General features: G+C 34.2%; 1 protein-coding gene across 5 annotated transcripts in view; it reads right to left on the reverse strand.

The window, feature by feature from the left end:
* PTBP2 (polypyrimidine tract binding protein 2) overlaps positions 1-25,313 on the reverse strand; it is a 91,144-nt gene that overhangs the window by 33,713 nt on the left and 32,118 nt on the right. For all 5 annotated transcript variants that reach the window (XM_001157727.8, XM_009425965.5, XM_009425962.5 and 2 more), the window contains 4 exons: positions 10,973-11,145; positions 9,997-10,140; positions 3,066-3,230; positions 2,869-2,979 (listed from right to left, as the gene is read on the reverse strand). In XM_001157727.8, coding sequence (XP_001157727.2) covers positions 2,869-2,979; positions 3,066-3,230; positions 9,997-10,140; positions 10,973-11,145 — 593 coding nt within the window. The remainder of the gene's footprint in view (positions 1-2,868; positions 2,980-3,065; positions 3,231-9,996; positions 10,141-10,972; positions 11,146-25,313) is intronic.

Genomic DNA, 25,313 nt, shown 5'->3' on the forward strand with positions numbered 1-25,313 from the left:
ACTGTTTGAAGATATTCATTAGTCCACCAGGTTCTTAGTGTGGGTCTCTTAGGAGAGGTCTGAGCTAGAAAATGTGATGTGAACTCTGTCTGAATCACAGAGGTTTAATGGAGCTGTGACAGCAGGTGAGGCCTCCCAGGTAGAAGGGGAGTTACAAGACAAGGAAGAAATAGAGAGGTAGGATAAATCCAGGTGAGAAGTATCAGAGACCAGGAAGAAAGAGAATTTTAAGACAATGGTGCACAGTGCCAAATATTATCTAGGTATTAAGTAAGACAAGGACTAAATCATATCACTAGCATTTAGCTACTCTACTAATCACTGGTGACGCTGAGGAAGAGCAATTTGGGTCAACAGTGCTAAAACCAAATAATAGTAAGTAGAGAAATGAGGAGATAATAAACAACAAAGATAGCCTATTTAAGAAGTCTGGTTATGAGTGAAAAGGGAGAGGGGAGGCAGGGTGATAGAAAGTATGTAGAGTTATAGATGGATGGATTGAAAGTTGAAGGTAAATTCATTTAAAATGAAAGAAGCTGAGAATGCTTGAAACTGGTGCAAAGTGGCCAATATAGAGAGAAATAAATGAGAAAGGGGACGACAGATAGTGCAGTCTCTTGAGAGGCAGAAGACGATAGGCTTTGGTGTTTATTGGTCTTAGATAACTAAACATCTATGCCTTTTATTAAAAGAGAAAGACAAGTGTGAGTATTAGCAGATTTTGCAAGAAAAGCTGATGAAGCTTCCATGTGATTTTCCTCTTCAAGCAAGTGAGAGTGAGAAGAGACATGGTAGAAGGGAAAATTTCTATCTGACATAGGCATTGTGAAAAACAGAAAAACTGTTGACTGAATAAATGGGAAGAGATTTTTAAAGTAGAGTAGAGGGCTTATTTGTAGTTGATGTTGATGGATTTAAACCGGTACCAATTGTCAGATTATGTAATATTGTGTGATATTCTCTAAGTAGAGCCCAGATGCAGGCAAGTAAAATGAACATTACTGTAGTTATCAAAAATGCAAATTTTACCAAAGGGTCTAGATTACAAGGTAATGGGGCAAAGCAAGTTTAGGAAACAAATTTCTTTTTCCTTCTGTAATAAGTGAAGTGTGAGTTCTGATACCAGAATAAGTACTTAGTAAAACAATTATCTACTCTCTTAGAATTATAACTTTAGATCTTTGTCAAGAAGACCTGAGTGCATACCTGTGCACAAACATCAATATCATAGTTGGATGCTTAGCATCTGTTCACAGAAGATTAAACAAAAATTTCAAACAGTTGACACAATTGAGGTACTTTTATGAGATTTAATGTAACTATGTATTACTTCAGACAAGATACACATATAAACAATTTTCCCCATAAGAATTATAGCTCAAACACAGTATAATCCCCACTCAAATTTCATTTAATTGGTCCTCTAACAAATACTTTTCTTTGGGGTCAGAAGAGCAAGGAAAATATTCCACACCAAGAAAAATGTAGACTATATTTAAATGTTTGAAGTTGTGAAAAATGTCACAGAAACCATGACTTCTAGATTGTCTCCTATTCATAAAACCTCATACCACATTGATTTTGGTAGCCAGGGCATGTGAAAGGAGGATAATCATTTTTTGGAAAAAAAAAAAAGAATTCTAATTATTAACCTATGCCTGAAGCGGAAAGCACAGTAAGATTAGATTATACCCGAGAACCAGTGAGAAGCAGCATACTGGAGAGAAAGGCTAAGACTGAAAAAATGTCTACCTTATAGGTGGTGTTCACTGTAAGTAATTCACCTCTTTAAATCTTAGCATCCTCTTGTAACGCAGGGGAAAACCCTGTTTTGTTGACAATATAGAGTAGTGGTCAGAAAAAATGAGACTACAGCACTTGGTAAACTATTACAATTATGCTATTATTACTTGTATAGCCTTTCTGCTACCTACAACTAATTTTGCTCCCAAAATGAGGTTGTGTGGATGGAAATGCAATGAAACAATTGTAAAAAATGGTCTGGGCTCCACAGAAGTAATCTTGATCTGGAGGAAGCATTTAAGTATTAGTGACAATAATTAATCTGAAAGTAAAAGAATGAATGAAAGGAAGAAAACCAGTTAAGATAAATGTAAGCTTATTAAATGGTTTCATAATAATGGCTTAATAATGAATTTTTAATGGCTTAATAATGGAATAGTAATAATAATGAGATACTATGGCACAAAAAGTTAAAGAGACAGAGCAAAAGTAGATTTAAGATATACAAACAGAAGATTAAGGTACTTGGAAGCAAAGATGTGGTATGCAGTTTTCAGTGGCAGCCTTGACGGGAAATTTTACATCTCTCAATGACCTTACATCCTCCATATGTAACAATGACAAAAAAGATAAATGATATGAATAAAAAGTGACTAGAAACCTATTCATAAAACCTTTAAAAAAAAAAAGACATTAAAGAGAATATATAGTTTTAAATAAACTGAGAGCCTATCATAGCATTTGAGCCACATCTGTATATTTCAGCCAAACTCTTTTGAAAACTAATTACTTTGAAATTCCCAGCAAAAGCCACTTCAAATCTTATGCTGGTGCACATTCACAATATAGTCCTGCTTTTTTCTTAAGAGTACAAACTTTTGTCCTTAAATTAAAAAAAAAAAAAGTAAAATAATAGAAACCCACATTATGGTTAACTACAACTATGATTTTCCTAAAAATAAATTTCTCTTTTATGACAAATATTAAGGTTTCTTAATATTAATGCCATCAATTTCTACTATCTGTAATGCTACAAGATATCATTAAGTATACATACATATATATATATTTTTCTACATATACATTTCAATAAAAAAAAATCACCATCTCAAAAGAAAGACTTACTAGTTTTGCTTGTTGAGCATTTACTGGATCACCATACTGGAGCAAAGCTTGAAACTGGTTATTTTTTGTAAATGTGATTATCTTCAATACAGCACCAAACTTAGAAAATATCTGTTAAAACATTAAAATCAAAACATTACTTATTTACTATATTATTATTTCTCTAATTTATAGGTAATTATGCAGATTAAACTTACTTGGTGAAGAACATCAAGTGTTACAGGGTAGTACATGTTGTCAATAATTATTCTAAGTACTGGACTCTGGGCTGGAGTCACTGCACTCTCGCTAACTGTGGTGCCACTAAGAGGAGTATTTGCTGTCTGGACAGCTGTCACAGCTTGAAGAACTGCTTGAGCACGCTGGAAATTAAGATTATGTAGTTTAGAAACATACCCATTATTGTCACATACTTTGCTACCTGTTATACTACTAGTTCACTTTGTTCCTAGAACTTACACAGATTAAACAAAATTAAATGGCCACTCAACAAATATTTTTAAGCACCTGCCATGAGCCAGGTACTACCTGTTTAATAAATCAAATATTCTACTAGTATTTCATTCAAAAAAATTATCCAGGCTTTGGGATCAATGTTGAACAAGCAAAGGTATGATATGTAATTTATTCTCAAAAGAACATGATGTAGTTTTAGAAACACATGTACCATCAGAAAATGTTTTAAACAGAAATTTAGAGAACAATAAAACTTTAACATTAATCACTCCATAAAACAGGTACATTGTAAATCTCAACAAGGGGGTTACTGAATTATCCAAAAGAACTCCCATAAAGCTTATTATTTCTAATACAATCTTAAAATAGGAACATTCAGAAAATACATTTTTCATACTACACTTAACTTCTGACACCAAAATTTTTAGAATAGAAACCAACGTGTAGTCTAGTCCAAAACCACAAAATTCTCAGGTAAACTTCAAGATATAATATGAAGAATATTTCCCATACATTTTATGGTATCAAATACACCATTAATTATAAAATGCACTATTGTTTTATGTATGACTAATAAGATGTTGCCAATTGAACTATGGAAGATAGACTATTGCAGGACACATCAAATTTCTGAGATTTTAAAATGCGAAAAAATATACCCATAAAATTGAATAAACACAGTATTTGTAGGAAATCTGTCAATCAAATATTATGTTAAATGCTCCAAAAGACTGCCTTTTTTATTACTATTATCCCTTTCCTGTTATTATTATGACAGTCTATGATAAGGAAATAATTTCTTTCTACCTTATCTGTGGTCAAAAAACATACAAAGGCAAATAGTTCTAAAATATAACAATGACAAATACCACAAATACCTATACATAGGTTTACAGTTTGAAAAATCTATATCAACAGGTTAATGAAAGAGAATATAAAAGAATTAGGACACTCAGGAGAATAAACAAGAAAAGTCATTTTACTAAAATATTATATAACCACAGATCACACGGCTTGAGAGTCCAGATATATATCTAAACTATCATTTAAATGCTACTTAATTTTATCTATAAATTTATGTATTAGCCAAAATGACTTACTAATTAAAACTCAACATTTTGAAATGTGATAGATTATTTTAGTAGACATCTTGATACTATTATTGAAAAAATAATTGTAAATTGGTAAAATTAGATTTATAGAGCAGTATCTATTCAAACGTTTAAATATATTTAAATATTTTAAGTAGCTCATTGCAATATTATCTTCTTCATTAGTGAACATGTTCTTACTGTATTTATCTATAATAACAAGCATAGACTACCACAACTTAGAAAAACACTAACATCTGCTTCAAATAATAAAATGTTTTCTAAAATAGGAATCCATGATCATGGTATAAAAGTGGTATTAAAGATTAAAAATTCCCCTGCAACTCTGTCACCCAGTCTATTTTCCCCTACCAACCCCTCACAGCATTATCTTTGATATCCTTCCAGAGATACTAGCTACATCTACAAGCATATATAAATATTATACTTAGTCCGTATTTTTTTCAATACTATTCATATTTTTATTCAATACTATTCATACTTTTAATACTATTCATTGTTCTCTATCTTCCTTTTATGGCTTAACAATCATGTTCTCTCACATCAGTAACAAATTACTTCATACATTGCTTTATGATTTCATTTGTAATGACTTCATATATTTTTTCTTATAATTCATGGAGCAGTGTTGGCTTGCAAACCTAGATTTTAATAAAACTTCTTATCAAAATATTACACACACACACAAAAGGACACAAAACCTAAGTATAAAGCTCCATAAAATACCACAAATTGGACATCTCTGTGAAATAATTACCCAGATAAAAAACAGCATATTATCAACACTCTAGAAGCCATACTCACGCTTCCTCCAAGTTACATAAATGGAATCATATCAGATGTATTCTACTTTGGTTTGGCTTCTTCCAATAATTATGATGTACACTACCCATGTTTTGCAGGCAGCAGTAGCTTGTTCATTTTTATTACTATACAATATTCCACTAAATGAATACACCACAACATATTCTGCTGCTGTTGAACATTTGGATGATTTATAGTTTTTTTGGGCTATTACATACAGTGTTCCATGAACTTTCTTGTACATATCTTTTAACATACCTATGTACATGTTCTCAGGTATGTTAACTAGGAGCGAGTTTACTACGTCAAAGAATAGCTATATGCTCAACTTTAGTAGATATTTCGAGTTTTCAAAAATGGTTGTCACCAGTATTTTATTACCTATCCTTTTAATTTTAGCCACTCTGGTTATGTGCATAGCAGTATCTCATTCGGAGTTAACACTCTCAATCCAAACCTAATCTACTCTTTGCTTATCAGGGGATAGCTTTTAGGAGAAGAAATAGCTAAAGGGAGACCTCAAGATATTTAACACTGGCCATGTGAAGTGTGAGGTGGAGGAAGGGTGGTGCAAAAGGCAGGCCAACCCACAATATTCCATGCATGAGAGCAGTGACATAATGGCAGCAAACGACTGACATCAAGAGAAAACATGCCAGGTTACAGGATGCACCATTACTTTTGGGACAGAAGCATAAGCAAATAGGGTGGGAGTAGTCATAAGACAAGACAAAAAGTAGTAAGCTCAGAAAGGGCCTTTAGCCTGAGCATGAACAGGACCTACTGCATGGGAGTAACTTAGATATGTGCATTTGAGAAAGATACGTACTGGCTGTACTAGCGAGAAAAAAATTCCAGAAGGGAAAAGAAAAAGAAAGTAGTTTATAAAGAGAACTGTCGTAGTAATATAGCCAACAGGTGAGTGTGTTTGAGCAATACAAGTAGCAGGAAAGATGGAGAAAACCAGGCAGATAATTAAAAAGTGTGAACTAATAGGACCTGGTGATTTCATGAAGGGATGTGGAAGAATTCATGGTTAATGCATACTCATTTGCATGTCTTCTATTATGAAACTCTATTAAAATGCCTAGAAGTGAATGAATATAAAATAAACAAACACTGAAGGGAGGGAAGGTTATCATTAGCTGAGAATAATTTTATCAAATTCCTGGAACACAGAAAATGAATGGAACTAAATGGACTGGAGACACAGTGAACACAGAGCAAACAGGTGTTATACTGGTAGCAGCCACAGGAACCAAATCAGAAATTGGCAGGTTCACAGGAGGAGGGAGTGGGTGAAAAACAGACGAACAGAAAGTCTAGTTCATTAACAAAAGAGCTAAATTTCTCTTCTCCCTCCTGTGAACAACTTGTACCCTCACCATTAAAAGAAGAAAACAACAACAAATCTCCCTTAAAGGAACCAGAATTTCTTCCTTTTTTTTTTTTTAAGAGACTGTGTCTCGCTTTGTTGCTGAGGCTGGAGTGCAGTGGTGTGACCAGTTCACTGCTGCCCTGAATTTACCTCAGCTTCTCAAAGTGCTGGGATTACAGGCATGAGCCAAAGTGCCCTGCTTTGGTACCTGCTTTGGTACCAGGAATTCTTTTTTTTTTTTTTTTTTTTTTTTTTGAGACAGAGTCTCGTTCTGTCGCCCAGGCTGAAGTGCAGTGGCGCGATCTCGGCTCACTGCAAGCTCTGCCTCCTGGGTCTGCACCATTCTTCTGCCTCAGCCTCCCGAGTAGCTGGGACTACAGGCGCCCACCACCACGCCCAGCTAATTTTCGTATTTTTAGTAAAGACGGGGTTTCACCATGGTCTCGATCTCCTGACCTCGTGATCCGCCCACCTCAGCCTCCCAAAGTGCTGGGATTACAAGTGTGAGCCACCACGCCCAGCCTGGTACCAGAAATTCTAAAGGGAGTTTTGTTGACCCAGAATAAGAGCCTCTTTGGTATTTGGGGGGAATGGGGGTAACAGCTTAGTAGACACTCTTCATTACTTTATCCTAGAGGAAAGCATACAACTTTAACAAAATCTAATTGTCCATTCTGAAACACGAAAAGACAACAAAGGGGGGATGAAGAGAATGAGAACAAGATAAACATAAATGCTAACACTGAAAAAATAACTCAGCATATAGTGACGTATTTTTTAAATACTGTAACTAGTATCCTCAAAGTACTGTTGTCTTAAGGCATAACCAACTACAAAAAAAAGATGACCAAAGGAGACTGAAGGGCTTTAGAAAATGAAAAATAAAATTATAAAAGCATTTTTTTCAACAGAAGGAACTTTGCATTGATTATTCCTTCTGTCTGGAATAAGTGGCTTATTCCCTAACCACTTTGAAGTTCGTTATTCAAATATCCCCTCTCAATGGGGCTTCCACTAGTCATCCTAAGTGCCCCTCCCTCCACATCCATCCATGTGTAGGCCTCAGCTTTATTCTTTTTTTTTTTTTTTTTTTTTTTGAGATTAAGAGTCTCGCTCTGTCACCCAGGCTGGAGTGCAGTGACACATCTGGGATCACTGCAAGCTCCACCCCCCCGGGTTCAAGCAATTCTCTCTTGCCTCAGCCTCTGAGTAGCTGGGATTACAGGCACCTGGCACCATGCCTGGCTAATTTTTTTTTTTTTTTTTTGTATTTTTAGTAGACTCAGGGTTTCACCATGTTGGTCAGGCGGGTCTTGAACTCCTGACCTCAGGTAATCCACCCGCCTCAGCCTCCCAAAGTGCTGGGATTACCAGTATAAGCCCCTAAGCCCAGCCCCCAACTTTATTCTTTACATGTTCCTTTCATTTAATCTTTTAAAATGAGAATGTACTTGCAAATTACTTAAATAATAACGAACTAGAAATGGGATATTAAATGTCATTTTAAGAGGACACTGTGTGTGCTAAGTGAATAAGTCAAACAAAGAAAGACAAATACCACATTATCTCACTTACATATGTAATCTAAAAAAGCTGAACTCACATTAGTAGAGAGTAGAAAAATAGTCACCAGAGGCTGGGGGAGGGAGGAGTGAACAGGGAAGGGGTGATGATGGTCAAAGTACAAAGTTTCAGACAGGAAGAATAGGTTCTGGTGATCTACCGCACAGCATGGCAACTACTGTAATGCATAATATTGTATTGTGACATTGTAAAATAGACATTTGGTCCTCAACCCCATTTCCTGGCATACAACTCTAAATTCCTAATAAATCTCCAAAATGATATATTTTGTATGCTAATGAGTTGACTGATGGCTGGCAGCCCCACTTTAAGATGGGGACTGGTCACCTGAAAGATCAAGGCATGATTAGAGGCTTATGATCCTTTTTAATATCCTATATAATAAACTAGTAAATCTCAGTAAATGTTTCCTTGAGTTCTGTGTGCTGCTCTAGCAAATTAATGAAATCCAAAAAGGGGGTTGTGGGAACCCCAACTTGAAGCTGGTCAATCAGAAGTTCCAGAGGCCTGACTTGCTGGTGTCTCAGGAGATCTTGTGGGACTGAGCCCTCAACCTGTGGGATCTGATGCTATCTCCCGGCAGACAGTATTGAAACTGAGCTAAGTTGGAGAACACTGCAGACCTGACTGCTTGCTTGGCGTGGAAAAAAATTCCCCCACATTTGAGGCCACAGAAGCCTTCTGTGTTGATTGTTGTGGTGTGAGCAGAGGAAAAACAGTTTTTCCACATTCCACTGTATACTTCAAAATAGCTAAAGGAATTTTAAATGTTCTTACCATAAAGAAATTGTAAGTACTGGAAGAGATGAATATGTTAACCAGCCAGATTTGATCATTCCATAATATATATGTATTAAAACATCACATTGTACACCATAAGTATAAACAATTATTTGTTAAAAATAAGTTAAAAATGCAAAAAAATCTAAGTAAAAAGAAAGAAGAGCAGATATTTTCTTTTGGTATTCTTCCTCTTGATAAATTATTAGAAGCATACATTCTTTTTCAAAAGAAATTAAAAACTCATCATCAAATTAAAAAAACAGCTGAAATTTCAGTCCTATCTTTTAGGTAAAAAGTTTTACAAGCTTATTTTCCATAAACTAACAAAATGATTTTGTCACTTTGTAAAGTGACAAAAATCTATGAGGCACAGTTTTCCATTACATTTTTATTAAGAAAAAGTTTGTATTTTACTGACAGAGAAAGATATCATTAGTTTTAAAACTATATTAAAACAGCTAAAGTTTTAGATCATTACAGCAGTCTTATAATGTAGGTCAGAAAACATTCTAATGCTATTTTTGAATACATTAATTTTAAACAATATCTTCTATATTACATTTTTAAAACATCAATACATTCACATATTCTTCATCCTTAAGATTTCTTTTCCAGGAAAACCATTAACACATCTTCAAAAAAAAATTTTCCGTAAGAAATTAAGACCTATAAAAAAAAATCAAATAACCAAAGGCACTGAACTTCTTACCTTAAATTCTAAGCAGGAGAGTTGTATAAACAGTTTATGCTAATAATAAATCCTACCCGATAAGTTTCTACACAAAAATTTTAACTTGCAACAAGAAAAAGAACATTTGACCAGGGGGTTAAAGGAATTCAAAATGACATAGTATTTAATACTTAGAAACATTCTGCATGAAAATACCTTAAAAATAACAAGAAAATGCCTATAAGGAACATCCGAACAGGTAAACATTTCCTTCCTATTAATGTTTATGAGATTCATAATATGTTCTAGGCCATTTTATTTATGTACCTACACATACTTACTTGGTTTAATGTATTATCTGTCTTCAGTTCTTTGTGATTCGAGTACTGGATATATATTGGTTGGTTACGAAGATGAGGTGTCACAGCAGAATAGTAATTAACCATAGTAATAGCTGCTTCCTCGGTTGCTAGTTCCAAAAATGCCTGAAAATTTAAGTAGCACAATTTTTAATACTATAAATTCAAATAAAATTAATATCTAAGCAATCTATTCAGATGATTTTAATCAATTATCTAGAATACAATCCTTCAGGTTACTTTTAAATGTTCTAATAAGTAGAATTAGAAATCTCTTGTTGAAGTTTAGGTATACAGTTAAAGCTAACCTCAGAAGAAAACCGAGTACACGCTGCTTCTGCCTTCCACCTATGATTTTTCACACCCACAAATCTATTCTTGCAACAAATGCTAGAGAAAATGTAAACATTTTCTAGCATCAGAATTTTACCACTTCTACCCTAGAGAATGTAAGATTTCCAAGTCATTTTAAAAGCAGTATAATTATATAGAGACAAAGAACAAAATTACAAATTAAATGTCAGATTAACCTCAAGTATATAAAAGGGAGTGTTAAATTTCATAAACTCTTCTAAATGGTATCATTTAACATTTTTAAATAAAATTTCATATTCTCATAAAGCTTAAGGAAAGATGCGACTAGTACCCCTACTGATTTCTGATATCAAAGAACAGAGCCACAGTAAAAGAAATACTTCATTTGTATTTTCCACAATTTCATAACAATTATTCAATTAGAGCCCTAAAGTCAATTCAAAAGACAAAGTTTAAAAACTATAGTGATTCATTCACTTTGGCTACCTAGCATTAGTTTCCCACAGACATCTACTCGAAAAAGTGAGAATAAGACTTCTGTTCTTTAAGAAAAATAACCTACTATTTTCTCCCTTTTACAATTAATTCACACCTGCTGGATAGTTTGGGGTTTAACATTTCATAAACCCTGAAAGAAGTGTACCTGATTTTTTCCTTTCAGCATAAGGATGTTGGTCACCTTACCAAAAGGTAAGCCTAAAGCAATAACTTCAGTTTCTGTTACTTCCCCAGGTAATTTTCGAATATGAAGTACACGAGAAGGAGCACCATCCATTTTATCTTCTCCTTTAAATTTTTTACTATCATTACCATTGGCTGAAAGACATTAAAAAACAGTCCTTATATATCAACAATAAAAGAATGTATGAATTTTCCTATTTGTGTAAAAAAACTACAAATTTCCAAAAAGAACTTAAAAACATAGCTGAGAATACTTAAATAATTCTTGAAAATTCAAATGCCAGCCTTTCAAAGGAATAAAATCATATCCACCTATTATTATTAAATGAAATTATCAACTATTTAAGATTGCTGTTAATGTTTCTTAACAGTATTATAAAGAGTAATTATTAATAAGCAACATTAAAATGTAATCTCATAAAGAAACTGTCCAATGACTAAAGAATACAATCACAGTCATGTGCCACATAACTACCTTTTGGTCATTGACAGGCCACATATACAATGGTGGTCCCATAAGATTATAATACCATATTTTTATTGTACCTTTTCTGTTTAGATACATCAATACTTATTACTGTGTTACAACTGCCTCCAGTATTCAGAACAGTAACATGCTGTCAAGTTTGTTGCCTAGGAGCAAAAGGCTACATATACCATATAGCCTACATGTGTAGCAGGTTTGTGCAAATGTACTCTATGACATTTATGCAGTGACAAAATTACCTAACAATGCATTTCTCCGAGAGTATCCTCATCACTATCCCCAAGATTTATGACTGTATCTTGTAATTTAATCATCTTATAATGAACTAATATGAACATTTTTAAAAAGTGAAAAAACTGGTTTGACCAAAATTAGGAAGATTATAATTTTACCTGAGAAATTATAAATTGTTTGATTTGAAAAATGTACTTGAAGGTGGGATCAAAGAATGTAAAGTTTATAAAAATGATAATGCAGTCAATCCATATTATGGCTTATCTACAATGAGCCTCTCCTGATATATTACTATTACCGTCTAAACTACCTAATATTTTGTGACTATTAACATCAATATACTCTAAATCACTCATGAACTTAGTTACCTTATTCTGTTATCGTGAGATTTAAAGTAACATAATTCAATCAACAAATTAGTTAACTGTCTTCATTCCAAAACTTCACCAAAAAATAAAAATATTATTCAAAATGCCTATAAAATAGGTAATATTTAAATACAGTTGTTTGAAGGACTTGCAGTATATCTACTACACCAGATCAATGGTTCTTAGTCTTTTAGGATCTCAAGGATATTTCTGAGACTTAGCTAAAATGAAGGATCTTGACACATTCAGAAATATACATGTATACTCCATTTTGTATAAAACTTTAGGTAATTTATGGTATTTCCTAAAACATTCAACACAACCTATAAACTATATAATGTGTTTGTGTATGTTCAACAACATCTATAAGACTGTCAGATTATCTTGGTCTCCAAAGTATCTTCAAAATTAATTCACTCATTAATTCCTTAAACATTTACTGGGTATTCAGGGATGTGTCTAGCAATGTTTTACGTTCTGAGGGTACAGAGAGTGAACAAGATGATTATATGATTCCTGATACCTTATAGTAGGGAGCTGGACTAACTAGTACCTGAACCAGATACTTTCTACGGTATGTGCTGTGAGGTAAAACAGTGATGTGCTTAAAAGTTACTTTGTCTAGGACTGGAAGATTGATAGTAGTAATGACTTTATTGGATGATCAGAGAAGGTATCTCTAAGAGATAATATATGGACTCAAGCTATACTTAAGTCATATTTTACTCTAGGAGTTTCACTTAGGTTTATATACTTGAACGGCAAGCCAATGCATTTAAAAATCCCCTTAGGTTGTCTTTGTACAGAAGAGTAAGCTCTGGCTTCTGAATATATTACCCTGAAAATCTTGTCTGGGTAGCTCCTCACCACTCCAGAAATATGAAAAAACTACAGGAAGCTATCACATGTCCTTTCACTACTGACAAAGATTTGTGTGCGCACAGGGCACCTGAATTTGTCAAAAGGAAGAGGCTGAACTTTGCATTTTGTAGTATCTTATCTAACAAAATCATCTCTAGGCCCGTTAATTGAAAATGTAAGCTAAAGCACAGAATCCAAAAAATACACATATGCTTTAAAACACATAATGGGCACACACAACAACCGGCATCAGTCAACAAGGAACACTTATAATTCTGATACAGGACTAAGACCTTTTTTTGACAAAGCAATCTGAGTACAGAAACTTGATAATTTGTTCTTGTTCATTAGTTTGTTTGAATAACGAGAACAAATACTTCACAATCCAACCTAAAGCCCCATGTGTTATAGTTATGGTATCAGGATACTCAAAAAAGCAAATTTCAGTTTCTCCTAATTTGGTCTGTCCTTATCCTTCTGGGAGAAAGACAAGGAAAAAAAAAAGACCAATAAAGATACTACCTATCACTGTACCCATAAGGAGAAAAAAGGCTTCCCCTTTCAAATGATTTTCCAAAAATAATTCCCAAAAGGCAAAAGCCTGCCTAAATCTATTACTAAGGAAATTAAATAATTTACTTTGGATTTGTGTTGGATGTTTTCTGGATAGTGGATATTAAGCAAAAGTAAAATAGCTGAATAACACAGAAAGAACGTAGGAAACTTCTGAGAATCAAAGGATAAGACAAAGATCTTGACTTCTTGGAAAAAATATAGAAAAGATGTAATTTTATTTTGCATCAATATTTAATATTCACTGCTAATTAACTACATGCCAGGCAATTTACAACTCTCAGATTGCTATCATTATGACCTATCAACCCCATTTACAGGTAACAATTAGTTAAACGCCCAAGATTAGATAGTTACTAAGTGGTATAGACAGGAAGTAGTAGAGAAAGGATTAAACTCAGGGAGCATGATTCCATAGTCTGTGCTCTTCAACAACTACACCATAGTAGGATCTCAGAAACAAACATTACATTACATACAGGTTGCCTAAAAAAGATCTGTCCTCTTCTCCCAAAGACCAAGCCAGTTACTGTAGTAAACTATCAACATTTACACTACCTGACACTCCCTCAGTTAATAGCTTCCATGGGGTGACTACTAAGTATTCATATCTTAGTGCCAAATATTATAAAAGTCTTCATTTTAAATAAATGATACTATGAGAATGTGAAACTGGGAATGGGGGCTCCTTTAATAATATAACAAAGCCTATTTTCAAATATAAAAACACTCCAGCAACACCGAAAAAGGGTCCAAAAATGGAAACATTAGCTTATGAAGCATTAGGTCTGCCTGTGTTACAGTTCTACAATTCTTCAGCATCTTCCCATGATCCTGAATGGGAAAGGTTTACTGGGGGAATGAAAGAGATCTTTCCCTTCCATTCCTCCAGTAAACCCAGAACTTTTGTTTGGGCGTGTAAAACCAGTAATAATTCAAATGTTTATGTTCAGTTAAGAAGGCATGAGGTAATGCTTTTATTTATGCATATAAATTGTATTCATTGTATATGAATGTAAAAATCTTTAAGCACACCATTTTCCATATATTAAACTCTTTCAAAGCCTCTTGCTTAGGGAAGATATTCATGTAATCACGGATTCAAAGCAAATAAAATTTTAAAATGGTTTCTACTTGAATACTTCTCTTCTAAACTCAAAACCAGTTTTTCACCTCAATTCTAAAGCCAGCATCTTCACCTCTGATCAGTACATCACTTTTCTCCTGCTGACTGACCTTTGTTCTCCACTAGCTTTTACCTGCAATTTTTACATAAATGGGTGTCGGCAAGATCATGGGTAATTTGTTAAATCACCACATCCATCAGTCAACAAGGAACTGTGAACCTTCTCTTCCTCACTGAATTTCTCTAATAGCACCCCTAAAAACTTCAATTTCTACTTTTCTAATTTCCCCTGACTCATTTGATACTTGCTTTGAATCCTGATTACTCATTCATTCCCCAAAACTGTTAGTTTCCCATGCTGTTTTTGTTCCGATACTCTACCTATCTTTACTTATTAAATATAAACACTCTAGCACTGGGTTTCACAGTATCTATCTATCTATCTATCTATCTATCTATCTATCTATCTATCTATCTATCTGAGACAGAGTCTTGCTGTATTGCCAGGCTGGAGTGCAGTGGCGTGATCTTGGTTGACTACAACCTCCACTTCCCAGGTTTAAGTGATTCTCGTGCCACAGCCTCCCATGTAGCTGGGAATTCAGGTGTGCACCACCACACCCAGCTAATTTTTGTATTTTCAGTAGAGATGGGGTTTCATCATGTTGGCCAGGCTGGTCTCGAACTCCTGGCCTCAAGTGATCCACCTGCCTCAGCCTCCCAAAGTGCTGAAATACAGGCATGAGCCACAGCACCTGGCCTACTTTCTCATATAATTTGTAAATTATTTTAGTCCTACTCATTCACCGTTATACTTTCAACTGTGTACAAATATAAAATACAACACAGCAAAACCTTATACTTCTGTCCAATGAAAACCAGTGACAAAACTTAGGTACATCTTCATTCTCCAAGTCTTTCAGAGACACACATTTATGAAAGTTTTCCTAACTCTCTTTATCAAATATGAAACTGAGAGGCAAAGCAGTTTTAATTCTAAGCAGTTTTAGACTTCAAGGCAAAGCAGTGTTTTCTAGCTTTAGAAAAACAAAAAACAAAATAAAAAGACTCTAAGCTAGGAAAAAAAAATGAATGCTGCTACTCTTTCCTGTATGAGAAACAAATTCCAAAGAAGAGTTAAAGAGAAAAAAAGCAGGTAGATGCAGATAGGTGGTACTTCTGCTATTCTGTTGGCTGTTTCTGCAACAGCCACCACACAAAAAGCCTCACTAGGTTTCCGTAAAAGGTAACTATTAACTCTTGTATTTCCAAGTAGTTGTGTGGCGTACTTGTCAAAAGCATATTAGGCATGAGCTGGAAAAACACAGAAGGCACCTAGAGAAGGCTCTCACTACCTTTATATACAAGAAGATAAGTTGTTAAAACCCTCATAAATAGTAACACTATGAAATAAGGCTCTCACTACCTTTATATGCAAGAAGATGAGTTGTTAAAACCTTTATAAATAGTAAAACTATGAAATAATCTACTGGAATACTTTCAAAACATTATAGCAAAAAGAATGACATCACCTCAAAAATATGTCTGTAAAAGTTAAAATGAAAATCTTAAAAGAGTTCTAAGTAAAATGTTCCAGACTCTATGGAATGGTTTAACTGCTTTCAGGTAGAGCAAAATGTCATGTTTAGCAATAATTTTCAGAAAATCCTGCTATTACAGAGTAACAATCAGCATTGGCAGAAATATGTATACCTAAAGGGATATTCCAGTTCCGTAGCTACAAAGAAATCACTAGAAAATTATAGAGACTGTACCTTAGAATTGTCAAGCCTCACAGTCACTGCTAAATAGTTACAAATTTAACAAAATCAAATTCTAATGCTACTTAGGAACAGTTGTATTTTTGAAATATTTCACTTTAATATCTCTTGAAGGAACCAATTCATTAGAAAATGTCCTTACTGTATCAATTTATTAAACATTTATTTACCTGAGATTAAGTTTCTAATAACATGAAATTTTTTCACCTGTAAAATTAATTTTTTCTTCAACAAAAAGCACCTATTCAACAAGTACAGAGAAAGAAAAGTCTGCACAGATAAGGGAAAGGCTGTTGAGACAGATGCCTTAGGAAACAATTCTACAGTAAAATCTATTACAAGAAATATTTTAGATAAAGCTGGAAGCTGGAACATAAAAATGAAATCCTGTACTATATCTGATAACCATAAAAGTGTCCTTGTAACATTGTCTACCAACGTCCTTTTGAGTCATCTGAATTACATGGAGTATTTTTCCAGGCAAATATAATCACCAATTTTTAAAGGTCTTTTATGCTATTTGCTCTTATAAGCAACAGTATTCAAATTGGTGTCTCTTAGAATATATGCAGACTTTCATCTTTGTCAGAAAAAAAATAGAAAAATCTTAAAACTCAGTATTTCCTCTGTACATGGAGGTTAAATAAACTGACTTCTTGTATTAAAACAAGGCTTAAAGGAATTTTATGCCATCATTACAAAAAGATTAGATTGATTCCTTGGTCATGAAGTACATTATATATCATCTCTAAAGCACAGTTAAAAAAACAGAACAGTAGCAGATTATTCTTTTTTCCCACCAAAAACGAGTCTCCTTTTCCTACTTTCCCCCCTTTGTTAATGGCATCATCTTCTACCAACCCAGTGATTCTAAGACAAAACTCTTTAATATTATTCCAAACTTGTCTTCTTCCAGATAACTCGTTTTATCATTTCCTGCATATTATCCTTCCAAGACCCTAAAATTCAGGACCTTGGTATCTTTGGAATGAACTACCGTAATGTTTTAAAATTATTCTCCCCTCTATACAATACTGATCCTACCTGTGAAATACAAATGGAACAAAAATTCTTTCTAAAATGTAAATCTGTTAAAGTCCAAGCTATACACACACACACACACACACACACACACACACACCCCAAATCCCACATCTAGGCCCCTGCTACATGGACTCACCTAGTCATTCCCAATCTCATATTTCTCATTACAGCATGACACAACTACTGGAAATTCAGAGTTCTCAGAGATAATCTACTGCTTCAAACAAATTTTGGATTTGTTTTGCAACTTAGTTTATTAACATAGGACGTTTCCATCACACCAGAAAATGCCACCGTTTTCCCTTTCTGTTAATCTCCAACATTCTGGTTTCTAAACAAAAAATTAATGATCTGCTCTTAAACTTTCAAGAAATGGAATCACACTACGTACTCTTTCAGGTCTGTCTGGTTTCTTTTGCTTCATACAATGCTTACTATTCACCCATGTTTTCGCATGTACTACTAACCATTCTTTTGTTATTAGTAAGTAGTAATATACTATATGATTATACCACAATTTATCCATTTTCCTGTTGATAAACATTTGGGTTATTTCAAGTTTGGGACCATTATCAGTAAAGTTTTTGATACACATACAAGTTTTACAGCAAACAGGTTCTTACTGGGTAAAAAACTAAAAGTAGAAGTTATGGACCATAAAGTAGGTTAATGTTTAACTCCGTAAGAAAATAGCAAACTAGGTCAGACGCAGTGGCTCAGGCCTGTAATCCCAGCACTCTGGGAGGCCGACGTGGGCGGATCACAACGTCAAGAGAGCAAGACCATCCTGGCCAACATGGCGAAACCCAGTCTCTACTAAAAATACAAAAAATTAGCCGGGTGTGGTGGCGTGCACCTGTACTTCCAGCTACTCGGGAGGCTGAGGCAGGAGAATCACTTGAACCCAGGAGGCGGAGGTTGCAGTAAGCTGAGATCATGCCACTGCATTCCAGCCTGGTGACAGAGCAAGACTCTGTCTCAAAAAAAAAAAAAAAAAAAAGCAAACTATTTTCCCAACTATGTTATATACTCAGCAGTAATTAAAGACAGTTCCACATCTTCATCAACATTCGGTGTTGCCAATCTATTTAATTTTAGCCATTCTAGTTGGTGTAAATTCTATCTCTAATGGTTTTGACTTGTGATCACCTGATGACTAACATTATCTTTTCATGTGCTTGTTACCCATCCTTATAATGTCACTTCTTTTGCCACTTAAAAAAAAATTGGCCTGCTCATATTTATTGATTGGAGGAGTTTTTTTTTTTTTTTTACAAGTCCTTTGGGATACAAGTCCTTTGTCATTGATATGGTTTGGCTGTGTCCCCACCCACATCTCCTCTTGAATTCCCATGTGTTGTGGGAGGGACCTGGTGGGAGTTAACTGAATCATGGGGGCAGGTCTTTCCAATGCTGTTCTCGTGACAGTGAAGTAAGTCTCACGGTTTTAAAAAGGGGAGAGTTTCCCTGCACAAGCTCTCTTTTCTTTGCCTGTTGCCATCTACGTAAGATGTGACTTGCTCCTCCTTGCCTTCCACCATGATTATGAGGCTTCCCCAGTCACATAGAATTGTAAATTCATTAAACTGGTTTCTTTCATAAATTGCCCGCCCAGTCTCGGGTACGTCTTTATCAGCAGCATGAAAATGGACTAATACAGTCATATGTATGTATTGATACACAAATATTATATTCTCCAAGTCTGTGCCTTGTCTTTTCAGTGTCTTAACAATGTCTTCTGATTAAGCAGAAATTTCCCATTTTGATGGAGTCAAGTTTATATATTCCTTTAAGATTTTTCTATTTTAAGAAATCTTCATTTATCCCAAAGTTGCAAGTATATCCTATGCTTTTTCCTAAAAACTCTATATATTAGTTTTTATATAATTAATCTCATTGTTTTATACAGAATGATGTAGGGTTTAAGTTTCTTTTGCTTTTTTGTATGTATATTCAGCTGTTCTAGCACATCTGTTCTAGCACACCCTTCTCTTTCTTCACTGAGTGATCAAGGCAACTTTAATGCATGAGTTATTCCCTGAACGCTATTCTGTGTCACTAACTATGCTAGTAGTAAACTGTTTTGGATTAACTACAGGTTTGTAGTTGAGTCTTGAGAACTGTGGCAAAATTTACTTTTTCAAAATGGTTTTAATTGTCCTAGCTCCTTTTTATTTCCACATAAATTTTAGAATGTACTCTCAATTTATAAGTCTTTATAGATTCAATGCCATCCCAATTTAGGGAGAACTGGCATGTTAACATATTGAGCCTTCTAATTCATGAACATGGTCTACATCTTCATGTAAGTCTTTTTAAAACTTCTCTTAGCAGTGTTTCATATTGGTGTAGATGTCTTACATATCTTTTGTCAAATTTTTTTCCTGATATTTTGTCTGATACTTTTATAAACAGATTTTTTAAAATTTCATTTTCTAAGAATTTGCTGCAAGTATAAGGAGACTATTTCTGTACATAGAACTTGTATCCTATAATTATTCTAAATTCACTTATTAGTTCTACCAAATCTGTTGTAGAGTCCTTCAGGTCTTCTTTAAAAAGCATGTTGAATGGTGAATAAGACAGTTTTCTTTCTTCCTTTACAATCTTTATGTCTTTTATTTCACCTGCCTTAATGTAAGCAGAAAGCTAAGGGGAAAAATTGAGAAAACAGACATCCTTGCTTCATTTCTGTTTTTAAGAAGAAAACATTCAATATTTCTCCATTAAGTATGAAATTTGTTGTAGGTTCTTAGTAGATACCCCTTATTTACATTGTAAAAGCTCCTTCTCTTCCTAGTTTTCTGAGAGAAATTCTTCTTTCTTCATTCTATCATTGTGACAAATTACACTGAGTTCATTTTCAAATGTTAAACAAACCTTACAATCCTGCTTATGATAAGTCTCAGAATTGTCTCTCATATTCTACCAGAGGTGATTTACCAACATTTTCTTAAGAATATATGCATTGAGGTTAATGAGAAATACTAGTCTGAAATCTTGATATATTACCCTTGTCAGGTTTTGCTGTCAGTTATAGTGGTTTCATAAAGTGAACAGGGTAGTATTCCCTCCTCCATTTTCAAAGACAGCTAGTATTCCTTTAAAATTTCATAAAATTCAATAGTGAAACCATCTATGACTAGAGTAATCTTTGTGGAAAGATTTTTTTAATTATAAATTCCAATTTGTATAATACAGTAGTATATAGCTGTTAAGCTATATACTTGTCAGTTTTGCATTTGTCAAGAAACTTTTCATCTAAGTTGCTGAATTTGTTAGCCTTAACAACATTAGTAATATTGACTTATTTTCCTATTATATTCTATATATCTCTGCTTTTATTGAAAGTGCTATCTCCACTTTATATTATTTATGTTATACTATTATACTCTGCATATATCCACTTTCTCTGAAAGTGATTATCTCGATCTTGATTTCCAGTATTGGTAATTTATGTCTTTTTCCTTGGTCAGTCTTAAATTGGGAGTTTTAAACCTTTTTTTGTAATATAGGTATTTGAAGACATACTTTTCACCATACATACCCTTGGGTAGTATCCAACAAATTTTGATATATTTTCATTCAGTCAAAAATATGTCCTTGTGGTAACACTTCTATAATCCATGTATTGTTCACGATTGTATAATTTCTAATATTTGGTACTTTCCTAGATGTCTATTTTTGATTTCTAATTTAATTCCACTATAGTCAGTCAGATACTACATTAGCTGTCAATCATTTGAAATTCATTGAGTTATTTTATAATCCAATATAAGGTCTACCATTGTGAATGTTCTATGTACACTTGAAGTTATTTTACAGTTACTGGGTATAGTTTTATAAATGTTAGTTAAGCCAACATGATAGCACTTTTCAAATTATGTATCTTTTTATTTGGGGGCTAGGACGGTACTATCCTATCAATTACCATAAATTATGTTTTAAAAAACCAGGCTATGATTGTGGATTTCTGTTTCTCTACTTAGTTCTGTGATGTTTTTCTTAATATACTTTAAGTTGTTATTATTGGCATACAAATTAAGAAATGTTTTCTGATAAACTGACCCTTCAACATTGTGAAATATGCTTTTTTATATCTGGTAATATTTGTCTTAAATTTTTCTCTGTCTAGTAATATAATCATATCAACTTTCTTGTGCTTACTGTTTGCACAGAGTATCATTTTCCATCTTTTTACTTTCAACCTGCATCTTGATATTTCTACCTGACCCTCGTATTGACAGTGTAGTTAGGCCTTGCTTTTTAATCAAGTCTGACAATCTTTGTCTTTTAACTGGACTACTTAGACCAGTAATATCCAAAAGAAATGCAATGCAAGCGCATGAGTAAATTTTCAATGACATTTTTCAGAGTAAGTTTAGGTACACAGCAAAATGGAGAGGAAAGCAGAGAGATTTCCCTGCCTCCTGCCCCAAATAGCCTCCCCTTTATCAACACCTCCCACCAGATGGCACATTGTTACAACTGATGAACCTACACTGACACATTATAATCACTCAAAGTCTGTAGTTACCTCCAGGTTCACTCCAAGTGTCTTACATTCTATGGGTTTGGAAAAATGTATGACATGTATCTATCATTATAGTATCATGCAGAATATTTTCAGTGCCCTAAAATCCTCTGTACGCCACCAATTCATCCCTCCCTCAACCCCTAAACCCTAGCAACCACTGATTTTTACTGTCTCCATAATTTTGCTTTTTCCAGAATGTCATATAGTTGGAATCATATGGTATGCAGAATTTTCAGAGTGGCTTCTTTTATTTAGTAATGTACACTGAAGGTTCTCCATGGCTTGATAGCTCATTTCCATTTAGTGCTGATTAACATTATACTGTCTGAATATACACCACAGTTTATTTGGCCATTCACCTCCTAAAGGACTTCTTGGTTGCTATGAAGTTCTGGCAACTATAAAGAAAGGTGCTATAAACATCCATGTGCTACTTTCTGCGCAGACTAAGTTTTCAACTCCTTTAGGCAAATACCAGTGAGCACAACTGCTGGATCATACAATGAAAGTATATTTGAGATGGAGTCTCGCTCTTGTTGCCCAGGTTGGAGTGAAATGGCGTGATCCTGGCTCACTGCAACCTCCACCTCCTGGGTTCAAGTAATTCTCCCGCTTCAGCCTCCTGAGTGGCTGGGATTACAGGCATGCACCACCACGCCTGGCTAATTTTGTATTTTTTAGTAGAGATCGGGTTTCTCCATGTTGGCCAGGCTGGTTTTGAACTTCCGACCTCAGGTGATCCGCCTGCCTTGGCTTCCCAAAGTGCTGGGATTACAGGCGTGAGCCACTGTGCCCGGCTGTATAGTTTTCTAAGAAATTGCCAAATTATCTTCCAAAGTGGCTGTACCACTCTGCATTCCACTGAGCAGTAAGTGAGAGTTCCTGTTGCTCCACATCCTTGCCAGCATTTGGTGTTATCAATGTTCTGAAGTTCGGCCATTCTAGGATGTGTACATGTATTTAAATTATAAAATTTGACAAGTTTTGACATTTACATACATCCATAAAACCACCATCACAATAATTTATATGTCCATCACCCCCGAGTTTTCCTGTGTCCCTTTGCCACCCCTCCTGCCTGTCCTTTCCCACTCTTAAACTCCTAAGAACCATGAATTTGCTTTAGATTAGTTTGCATTTCCCAGAGTTTTATATAAATGGAATCATACAGGATGTAGTCTTTTTTTCTCCCATCTTTTACATAACATAATTGTTTGGAGATTCATTATTGCTGTTTTGTCTATCAATAGCTCATTCTACATGGCTGTTTTATTCCACTGTATGGAAAAGCATATGATGCCAAAACAGGAATCTACTTATTAGTTCATCTGTTGATGAATGTTTGTTTCACATTTTGGTGATTACAAATAAAATGGCTATGAACATTAACATGAGAGTTTTTTAATGAATAGATGCCTTCTTTTCTCTTGGGTAAATGCTTAGGAGACAAATAACCTGGATCATGGAGAAACTACCAGATTGTTTTCCAAAGTACTACGATTTTACATTCCCATCAGCAGTATTGTGAATATTAACATTCTTCCACATTTTTCCCAACTCATGCTTTCCAAGATGGCACTCTTTTTAATTTTAGTCACTATTAATAGGTTTGTAATATTATCTCACTGTAGTTTTAATTTTCATTTCCCTAATAACTAATGATGCTGACCAGCTTTTTCACGTGCTTACTTACCATCTGTATATCTTTTGTGCTGTACTACCTGTTCAAATATTTTGGCCAATTCATTGAGTAGTTTGTTGCTTGACTGCTGATTTTACATATACTGAATCTTTTAATATTCTGGATAGAAGTCCTTTATCAGCTATATGCTTTGTTATGATGTTCTTCCAGTTTATGGCTTGTCTTTTCATTCCCTAGCAGTTTCTTTTGAATGGCAGAAGATTTTAATTCTGATGTCAAATTCCATTTTTTAATAGATTGTGCTTTTAGGGTCATATCAAATACATTTCTGCTTAATCCAAAGTCACAAAGATTTTCTGTATTTTTTTCTAGAGATTTTATAATTTTTGGTTTTACATTAGGCCATGATCCATTTGGAGTTAATTTTCATATGCAGTGTGAGATACAGATCCAAGATCATTTTTTTGCATACGGATAGCTCCAACTGCTATAGCACCCTTTGTTGGAAGTCTACTTTTTCTCCACTGAATTGACTTTGCACCTTTGTCAAAAATCAGTTATCCATAATTGTGTGAGTTAACTTCTGAACTCTCTGCTCTGTCTCACTGACCTATTTATCTTTATGTTATTATGATGCTATTTTTAATTACCGTAGCTTTGCAGTAATTCTTGAAAACTGGTAGTCAATGCTCCAATTTTTCCTCTATTGGCTTTTCGTTATACTTCTTTATATCTTTTTAAATGAGATTACACTTAGAATTTTGATATGCAACCTTAACGGAATCTTTTTATGTTAGAGTTAACACTGTATCACTTCAGGTAAAATATAAGAACCTTACCACTGAAGAATTCCATTTATCTTCACTTTGTACTAACTGCTGTCATATAAACATCCATTTACATAATAAACCCCATAATACAAAGTTGTTGTTTACATAAAGGCTTTCAAAGAAACTGATAGGAAAAGAGAGAGCCCTTTTAAAATTTATACACATATTAACCATTCCCAGTACTCCTCTTATCCCCTGTAGAGCCAAGTTATGCCATTCAGTCTAAAGAAATTCGCTTTTTTTCCCCCCTTTAATACAAGGTGTTGGTCTCCTGTTAGACGTTTTTTTCGCAGCTGTTTAGCTTTGCTCTTCATTTCTAGTTTTCAATATTTTGACTACTATGTGTCTAAGTGTGGTTCTTTTTATTTAGCCTACATGAGGAGTTTACCTGAGCTTCTTAGGAATGTAAGTTGATATATTTTATTCAAATTTTAGAAGTTCTCAGTCATTACTATCTCAAACAGATACATGTTTTATTCCCCCACATTCTCACTCTGAAATTCAACTTACATGTCAGACTGCTTCATTGTCCATTAGGTATACTTTCTCCTCCCTGACAGATTTAATCACTGTATTCAACAGTATTCAAGTTCACTAACATTTCTTCTATTGTCTCCAATCTGCTATTAGTTCCAACCAGTGAATTAGTCCCAACTATTTCAAAAACTGTATTTTTCAATTAGAATATTTCTACATGCTTTCTTTATAGTTTTTTATCTCTTCAACACACTCCTCCATCACTCATTATTTCAATCTTTTCCTTTACAGCTTAAAATACTTATTGTCCTTGTCTGCTAATTCTAACTCTAGGTCATTTTGG

Source organism: Pan troglodytes, chromosome 1 (genome assembly GCF_028858775.2).
Source record: "Pan troglodytes isolate AG18354 chromosome 1, NHGRI_mPanTro3-v2.0_pri, whole genome shotgun sequence".
Classification (NCBI taxonomy): domain Eukaryota; kingdom Metazoa; phylum Chordata; class Mammalia; order Primates; family Hominidae; genus Pan; species Pan troglodytes.